The following is a 9,531-nucleotide window of genomic DNA, read 5'->3' on the forward strand; positions in this document are numbered from 1 at the left end:
AATGCCTGTTCTTTGTTGGAGAAAAAATCGTAAGATTCAGATTAGAAAATTGAACGCAAGTGTAACAGCAACAGTACTTGGCTACAGGAACTGCTTACTAGAATCGAAGGATTGAGACATCCACTTCAGAGTTGGACTGGTTGTGGGAATCATACTCTCTATCCCCTTTCCTGCATGAGATGAGGGCGAATGATCACAATAGTCCTTCAAGGCCTCAAAAGCCTAGACACTGAGGTTTTAAAAAAGGTTTTTTTGCTGGAGCTGTTTGAATATTTAATTTCTGAGTCTTTTCTGCTTTGCTAAACTGCTGCAGATTTCTGGTAACCTGAATCCTCCCTTACTACTAATCCAAATCTTACTGTGCAGGATATTGAAACGTGAACTTTGGATAGGACACAACATCATTCTGTTGAATATTTCTGCAATGCAAGGACATGGTTGTAAGGGCTTAAAAGTGGAAGTAAAAAAACCCTGTAACTAAAATGGAAAGTGCCATCACAGCTTATTTCTAAGCTGTCAGTTTAGTAGAGTCTGAGAACAGCTTGCTGATGGCAGGCCAGATACAGTTTGGCAGGTGGGCGGTGTGTATTGTCTCCAAAGATTTTCTGTGTAATGATTTGAGCATACTTCTCTTCTCCAGGTCTCAGGTGTATATGCACCCCAGTCTGTCTCAGCCCAGCACCATGGTCCTGACAGGAGGCACTGCTCTGAAGCCTCCGTATTCCGCCTTCCCAGGCATGCAGCCCTTGGAGGTGGTGAAAACCCAGTCTGGGTCCCCCTATCAGCCCATGAATGGAAGCCAGACACTGGTTTATGAAGGCCAGATAAACCAGGCGGCTGGTATGGGAGCCTCCCAGATGATGGACTCTCAGCTTACGCAGGTTAGGAGCAGGGCTTGCGAGCCACTTGTTTCTGAGACTGGGTTGAAACTAGTATTTGTGCCGAGTCATGTGTTTATGTGAACTAAGCTCTTTGTAAAGAGGCAAAAGATTTCCCTGAGAGACTGTTCTGTGAACCACTGTTTCAAACATGCAGCACCTTATTTAATGAGGTTCTTGCTAATTACTTGTCTGACCCTGCTGAGATGTCATGTTGTAACTCGGAAGTCCTCGCCCTCAGTACAGATGTTTCATGCAGATCAAACCTTGCAGTGCTTCATGCACAGGGGGCCGTGTTGCAACAGTTGTCCTAAAAGTACTTCTGAGAGCCCAATCCCAATCGTCTCCAGATTTAGCTCAGCTTCCAGGGTAACTAAGACCTTTTATTATAAGCTCATCTATCTTCTCAATTCATTTGTTATCCAGGTCTTATTTACAACTTCTGCTGATCTGTTTGACAGCATCTTAACAAGAATTTTGTTGTGTGAAAATGTTTTTGTAAAGCATAGTTCAGATAAAGTCATGGAATCCAACTGTGAGCACAGCTGTATTTGTGGACACGTGTTCTGATTCTCTGGAGAAGTTTGATACTGTTCTTAAATTCATCTTAATTTATATTGTGCAACATGTTAAGGTTTATTTTTTGTTTAAAGAGGGATTTTTATGTTGTGACTGACAAAGTTAATCCTGAAAGTAACTTAGCTGAGGAAAATACGGAGACTACTGGCAAACTAAATATTTGAAAAAATGTTTTATCCATCATAAGCTAGTAAAGTGGTCTCTTTTGCCAGCTGTAGATTTTCTTTTTCATTATTTATTACAAAGTGATCTCATAGAACCTCCCAAATCCATCAGTTGTGAGAACTGCCAGATGAATCAGAGGGAACAGGAGGCTCTTGAGTCCTGAGCTGCATTTTTTAAAAATTACTCTTCATGATTACTGTCATCAATTTGAAGCTCACTGCAGAACACAGAGCTGAGGTCACCATCACTTTCTCTAGAGGTCTGGTCCTCAAAATGTTTTGGCATGAAAGTGTAGTAGACTTTCTGATTTGTGTACCAAAGCTGCAAACAAAACGCCTGACACTGAGCTGTCTGATGCTGCCATCGTATCAAGAGAAAATACACCCATGCAGCAGCCATGAGGAAGACTGAAGAACTGGGTGAAGGTTCTAGGCGAGGAGGAAAGCCTTGTGTCTGAGTGCAGTTATGCTAAATCAATGGCATGTTAAAAGCCCAGCTGGTAGGGTGTTGGCAACACTACGAGAACATGCATTTCAGTGTGAAAGTCCCTCTGTTACATTGATTTGCATTTGTTCTGTGACAGACTGCAGTGTTTGTGAGCTTCCTTTTAGCAGTGCTGTGCTTTCAGGGTATTAGGAGGACAGCGTGTCAAACACAAGACTCTTACCACCGTGAAGTTAACTACGTGTCCTTATCACGCAGCTAACAATGCCTGTGCCTGGCTCCCAGCTTCCTCTGCCCCGCTACGGCTCTGGCCAGCAGCCCCTGATTCTACCACAGTCCATCCAGCTTCCTCAGGGGCAAAACCTGCCTGTAGGAGCTCCCCGAAGAATCCTCCCTCCTGGATCCCAGCCTTCTGTTCTTGCTACCAGCAGGGAGGTAAGGATTAACTCCTGCGTGCTCATCTTGGCATCCATTAACCCTTCCTGCATTGAAGTTTCACTCCTTGATCTTGCTTGTTAAAGGGGAGACTGGCTTGTTTGGGATCCTTAAATATCAAAGCCAAGGATTGGTGTTAAAATGAAGGAGCCCTTTTCCCCTCATTTCCAAAGTGCAGGCCAGCAGTTTTTCAGGTTTTGCTGTTGGTCATCATTCTGTTTCCAGGGAGCCACATCCTGCCTTGATCCAGTTTGGAGTCTCCAGTTTTATTACATGTTTACACAGGTTTCCCCAGAGTGCTTGAGGGGTGGTGAGCTCCAGACACAGTTGGAATACTGCCCAGATAATTCACACTCTTGTGAAGCTTGTGCATTTGAGTAGGTATATTAATGTAATGTCTGGTTTGATGGATTCGTATCATAAGTTTGTCTATTATAGAGGAGAGAGAGCACAGCAGTTAACTTCCAGGTTCTGTATTTGCTTGTGCTGCTGGCTTGTTGGTTTAAATACAAGCAGATTATTTCACTTACAAGCCTCACTTTCTTCACCTGAAAAATGTTTCTTCTTTTAATGGGCACGATGGGTAGAAGGGCAAAGATTTGGCTTAAGTGTTTATATGAAGTAGTGAGTGATTTGTGAATGCAAAGATGATACTCTCTTTCACTCATTTTCCTCTTTAGTCCTCCCAGATGGAAATGAAAGGGTTTCATTTCTCCGATGGTAAACAGAATATGTCCTCCGGAGGGTCTGTACCATCACCACATACGTACAGGTAAAATGTTTACAGAGCTCAGCCTCCGTAGTCAGACTGGGGAGGAAGCAGTGTTCCCCATCTGCAATGACATGGTGCATGCATCATCCCCGTACAAGATTCATTTGGGTTTTCACGTGTTGAATGTGCCTACTGTAGTCCAAATACTTGTATCAAAATGCATGATCATGGCATTCATTTTTGGGTGGGCCAGTGTGTATCTGACTGGGCTCTTTGTGCTTGTGGGAAGTGCATAAAGTTACTTGTTTATGGCATCTTAAAGACAAATTGGAATTGGTGTGTGCTTCTGTGTGTTCCTTGCTAAGGTGGAAAATTTGAGGATCATTAAGTAAACGTGTTGGTTTCCAGCACGGTCCTCCCAAGATGAGAGGTGCTTGTGTGTAGACGTACCAAACCTTCAGGTCATTGAGCCTTTTGGGACATGCAGTTATTTTATTTTTTCTCTAACCAATCCACGTGTTATCTTTTGGTCTGGGGAGTTCACTGATCTGCACAGCACAGGCTCGTGCCCTGTCTACTGCTGCTTTCTGCTGTCTTTTTTCTTTCACACATGAATAAGGTTCTCATTCCATTGTAGAATTTACTCCATGAATATTGTCGACTCTTCGATTTCCAGGCCTAGCTCTGCCAGCCCAAGCGGGAAGCCGTCTGGACCAGCAGTTAGTATGGGCTCTGTGCAAGGACACTATGTACAACAGGTAGTGTATGGCAGTACTTTGACCCGACTCTTCTCTACTGTCATGCTTGTGCCTTGGACTTAAGCGGAGTGGCAGAAAGGCCTGTGTACTGCAGCTGTATGTGGGAGCTTTACTGTGAGAGAGTGACTGGCTGTTACACTGAGTCCAAGAGTAATGATGTGTGATTTCAAAGTCAGGAGAGTTTAGAGGGTTTCCTGTTTTACAATGTCCATGTTGTTGTGTTTTTATGGGTTATTTGCATTGCCAGACATGTGAGACACTTCAAGATCCTTATATGTGAGATGTTTTAGGATAGCAATAATAGAATACCTGATTTTTGGAGCAAATTTGACATCTTGTGTGAAGGATGGTCAGAGTTTGTTTCTTATATCTGCCTAGAGGTGTCTGTGTTAGCTAATACTTTGTTTTTGCATGTCAAAAGGCAAAGCAGCGGGTGGATGAAAATAAAGCCAATCTGGGAGCAGTAAAGCTGCAAGAAACAGCCTCCACAAACCAGATGAAGCCAGTGCGCACAGGAGCGATCAAACCTCAGGCAGTCAAAGTGGAGGAAAGCAAGGCCTAGGAGCACCTCTGATGCCCAGCTGGTCCTGCTGCCTGAGTGGCCCTGCAGCTTAGACTGGACCCCACTGGATCTCCTGAAAATCTCACCAGATCTACTCCCCACCCCACATTGACTGACTACAGTGACATCATCCAAGCCCCTCTCCCAATGAAGCAGTTTGAAACAGTGGATATGACATTGACCTGCTTGCTTTAAAACAAACCAACCATGTGACTTTTAAGTGGCTTGAGCCATTTTTTTTTTCCCTCCATGCCCCATCCACAGGTAGCTGTGATTGCTCACTTGGCAAAGCCCATCCTTCTCCTTCCCTACTTCTGTCTCAGCAGAGTGGCAACTGGGGGAGAGGGGTTAGTTTGAGGTTTTTCATTTTAAAGGCAGCTGAGGTTTTTACAAAAAAGCTATATCTTTGTTTATAGCAGAACTTTTATATGTTCTCTCATTTTCCCCCCCCTTCTTTCTGCTTTCCTCATTCCCTCCAGAAAAGAATTCCTTTCAGCTAAAATTATGTTCTGACAAAACTCTGCTTAGTTTCATATATGGTTCTGTGCTATGCTGAGAATCATGACTCTTCTAAATTGAGTTTGTTTGGGTATATATTCCCCAGATGATTTAGCCTTCCAGATTATTTGATTAAAAAAAAAAACAAACAGGACAGTTACGGCATTCATTAATTTTTCAGTATTTTTGTTTTAAGCTAGAAGCAGTGCTTGCGTTAGAATGTGTACTAAAGGTATATAGTAGATCAGTGCATTAATCTTGCAACTTGCACCACTTTAATTGTAGCTTTGGGGTGCCTTGTGCACAACAAAATGTGGCATTTTTGTTTTAAGGAAAAAAACCACCCCACCAGATTTCTATTGCAAGCTCATCTGGATCTAGCTGGGTTTTTTTGTGGGTTTGGGATTTTTAGTGACTGCCAAACACACAACAAAATGTAAATCATAGATTTACAAAATGTAAGATCTGTTCAGAAAAAAATTTCCTCACCGCACATGGGTCAGAAGAGTTGGCTAGAGCCAACGGGTCTGTATGGACTACTTTTTGTAGTTGTGATGCTCTCTCTTATGCTCCCTACCTTGGCCGCTCTTAATTCTTCATGTCTTCTGAGGCTTGTTTTATATTGTGTTCATCCCTTGGGGCTGCTTTCCTAAGCTTTGCCCTTCTCCCTTTTCCCCAAGTCTTGCCTTCTGTTCCTCTAACTCATGACCTTCTGTAAAATTTGCATAGAAACGCATCGGTAAAGGAGCCCCTCTGCAAGGCAGCCATTTTAGCATAGTTGGAACCTTCTTTTTTGTGTTGGAAGCACATGGTTACAGAGGCAGTTTGGAATCATCCTTTTTACTGTCCTTCCCCAGATGAACAGCAAAGGGTTCTTTACTTTTGATGCCGTTGCATATGGTATGTATGCAGTGTCATCACCTCACACTTCCTCACCAGTATTTGATGATCTATGAAAGGAAGGTCCCAGTGGGAGGGGGTTGGGTTTTACTTCTTTGGTTGTTTGGTTTTGGTTTATGTGCGTGCGTGTGTGTGTGCGTGTGTATGTAGATTTTTAGGACGGACTTACAAGTTCCTGAAGGTGCTTGGAGTCCTTCAGCTGACGGTAGTCTTAAGTAAACTCACCTACTTTCAGCTAACTTGGTTTGTGTTGTTTAGCTCTTTCAAAATGTAAAGTAGGCTGGTCACTTTGAAGTGAGGGAAAGAAAACTTCATTTCTGCAGTAGACGATAGCTTGCTAACTGGCTGTGCCGTCTGCCTCTGCTAGGTGGCAGCAAGTCATTTGTTGGTGGTTCCAAAGAAGATAATTTTGAACAAAGAATGTATTTGGGAAGGGATCTGAAAGGTGTTCTTGTTTCTTTGTTTGCTTTTTTTTCCCCCTTTCTAGGAAAGATCCTTCATAACTTTCTAGGGATGCATTTGAAGTTTTAAGCTAGGTATAAATAAGAATTTTATACGGTAGCTTTAAAGAGCTTAGAAACCTAAACTAACTTAGACATAGTAATGTCCCCTCTCCACAGGTGTCCCCATTGACCATGGCAGAGAACCCGAAGGGAAAGGGATAGGATGGTACTTTAAGAAAAATAAAAGCTCTTTTTTTTGTCATGTTTTATGGATTTTTAACTTCAGAGCAGAGTGTGCCAGCATCTCTCTAGCGTCCTCCTTAAAGTACAGGGTTTGAGATTTAGCAACAAATATTTCCCCAGCCTTCAGACCTGCATCCTCATTTGCTCGTCCTGCTCCCAACATTTTCCAAAGATTGCTCCACCAGTGAGTCATCCCAGTCCCCTTTCTATTTTCTTCCTTGGAATATCATGAACAACAGAATTGTCTGGTTTTGGTTTTGTTTTTTTTTTTTTATTATCCTTCTGCCCAGCTGGCCCTAGCTAATATCAGCCCAGAATCTTAACTGTAATGGCTAAAGAGACTTATCCAAGCCCCCCTCTTCTCATCTCTTTCCTACCCTAGACACACTACTCTAAGCTTTACAAAGACACTAACCTCTTTCCTCCCACCTATATGACTTTAAAATGGTCAAATGAGTTGGAGAAACTGGGTTACTGCTAGATACAAGTTATTGCAGTCCCTCTGGTGTAAATGCCATCAGAACTACAGTACTTCCTGTTGAAAAAGGTCATCCTTCTTTCTCTTTTAACCCCTCCATTCCTTCCCCCAACAGAATAAAACACTAGAATTTATTTATACGTATTTGATGTTGTAGGTCTAGGTGAAAAAGTAATTGTTTCACTGCTCTATTTATATATTATGTCTGAATTATTCTGTGCAGGAAAGGCCAAGAAATGCATGTGAGCTTCATTCCATTCCTCACCTTTGCGTGACTGTCAGCTGCAGTTGGCAAGACTCTCTTTCACTTAATGGAGTTTTGTGTGATGGAAAGCAGTTTTAGAGCCCAAATTTCTACGGTGCAATATCCTTCCTCTCTGGCATATATTTTTGTTTGTTTGTTTAAAGCTAATACAAGGGTAGTGCAGTTTATGGTGCTCTTGAGTCAAAAGGAAAGCCTCTGATCCTCAAGATGCAGAAATGCCAGGGGTGCTGGTACGCTGATACAAATTCAGCCTGGGGAGAAGGAGAATGGAGATGTGTAGACCGTGGATGTGGCTTATAGGGGGATACTTCTGCTTGCCGTCTCCACTGCTGAAGGGTCAGGCCCTAATGATTTATTCCTTTGCGAGTTGCTTTTGCATTGACTGGAAATCAGCTACCAAATTGCAGGCTCCTTCTGCTAGGAAAGGTGCAGTGGGAGGGAGAGGTGGAATCCATATTTTCAGCAACAATGGGTGAAGCAGAAATATTCAGAGGCTGACTCCGCTGCTTTTTGTTCAGCTGAAGGTCTGAAGCACGTGTGTAATCAATTCTCTTTTACACAGTGATTCGTGGCCTAGCAGCTTCATTCAGTGCTGCTTTCGTCTCCAGTTCAGCCTGCTTTTAGCTCTTAATTAAAAAATAAAAAAATTAAAAACAAATAAATTGAAGTTAGGGAAGAAAAAAAGGAAGGGGGGAAAAAAAAAAGCGCTCCAGTATATTTTTAAATAAGAGGAAGCAGCACAGTCACCAGTGAAACAGGTATTATTGTTGATCTTCCATAATTCGCTCCTGGCTCTGCCGTGTGACAGTACAGTGGTCAGTAACTCTGAATGTGTTTGCAGCCCATTGAACTCCCATACGTGTTTGTGTTCATGCAGAGGCACTCCATTTAACAGTTTCCTTGCAAGAATGCTGCAAAGCTACAAGCTGCCCTGTGGTTCCTGTGTATTTATGGATATATATTAAAAAATGAGCCTAGCATTTTTGCTATGTCTCACCTTTTGGCAGGCTACTATAGTCACTTTCAAGCAAACACCACTGCATGCCAAGGCCTTGTTCAGTTGCATTTTGTTAACCCTTCTGTTTTGCTTCTGGCTGGTTAAGCACAAGTTAATTCCTTGTAGAGCAGGTTATTTTTGACGTACAGCAGCCCAGTTTCCTTGTAAGAAAGATGCATTTGTGAATAACGATTAATTTACAACAGGCATCAGGATACTTAGTTGTGGCCCATTGACAGAAAAGGTGTATTTTGCTGAAACAGTGGAACTGCTGACTGAAAAGACAGTGGCAGTCCAACTACTTTTTTTTTTGTTGTTTATTTTAATCCAAAGACCACCAGATTTTCCTAGTGGCCATAGGAAAAACCCCTTGGGTTTAATGGCTCATCCCAGCTCCTCCAGATGCCTGCAGCCACAGCCTTGACCTTCCCGGGGAATCACAGCAGCAGCAGTGAGGCGCTCACCCTTTAGCATGTCTCGAGGCGTTGTCCTTAGCTGGAATCCTTCCTCTGGTTCTGTATAAATTGCATTTGTTGTTTCTCAAGGGGATATTGTACTCCTTAAAGCTTTTAACCTCATGACCTGTATAGTAAATTTTTTTTGGCCTTTCCTCTCTTTGTCTTTTCATGTAGACCAGATATTTGAAAGGGCAGACGATGGATAATTGTGTAACGTGCAACCTGTTTATATTTTTTGGAAACATTTACTTGGACCGGAACTCGAATCACGGAATCACCAGGCCAGTTGCGGCATACTCTTTATTGCCCTTTTTCCTCGTTTCAGTACCTATTGTTTCTCCTTTCAAATATGTGATTGTATTAGCTCTTTCCATATGAAAGAATTCTCCTTATTTAAATAAAAAAAATTAAAAAAAATAAAGCAGATTATGCTTTTCTCAAATTCCCGAGTCCCTTGTATGGTTCTTTTGGTTAAAGATTTGCATTTTTTTTTTCTTGAAGGGCGGTGGCCACAGGACTGCTGTGGCTGGCCATGCTGCGGCGGGGACACAGGGGGACACAGCGTTTGGGGTGCTCCTGCGCCCTGGGCGGCGGCAGCTGCCCGGCCGAGGGTCGCGGGCGGGTTATGGCCGGGACCCGGGCGCGCGGGCCGGTGGCGGGAGCCCCCTCAGCGCCGCCATGGCGGGACGGGCCGCGGCCTGGCGGCCACACGCGAG

General features: G+C 43.2%; 1 protein-coding gene across 13 annotated transcripts in view; it reads left to right on the forward strand.

Moving 5' to 3' along the window:
- PRRC2B (proline rich coiled-coil 2B) overlaps positions 1-9,257 on the forward strand; it is a 51,954-nt gene extending 42,697 nt beyond the window's left edge. For 9 of the 13 annotated variants that reach the window (XM_074891528.1, XM_074891519.1, XM_074891525.1 and 6 more), the window contains 5 exons: positions 641-881; positions 2,325-2,501; positions 3,182-3,273; positions 3,851-3,971; positions 4,393-9,257. In XM_074891528.1, coding sequence (XP_074747629.1) covers positions 641-881; positions 2,325-2,501; positions 3,182-3,273; positions 3,851-3,971; positions 4,393-4,533 — 772 coding nt within the window. In that variant the 3' untranslated portion in view covers positions 4,534-9,257. Of the gene's footprint in view, positions 1-640; positions 882-2,324; positions 2,502-2,786; positions 2,879-3,181; positions 3,274-3,850; positions 3,972-4,392 lie in introns of those variants that run through there. The other 4 variants (XM_074891526.1, XM_074891527.1, XR_012631866.1 and 1 more) reach the window with 3 other exon arrangements.
- The last annotated feature ends 274 nt before the right edge of the window (positions 9,258-9,531 follow it).

This window comes from Strix uralensis, chromosome 21 (genome assembly GCF_047716275.1).
Source record: "Strix uralensis isolate ZFMK-TIS-50842 chromosome 21, bStrUra1, whole genome shotgun sequence".
Taxonomy (NCBI): domain Eukaryota; kingdom Metazoa; phylum Chordata; class Aves; order Strigiformes; family Strigidae; genus Strix; species Strix uralensis.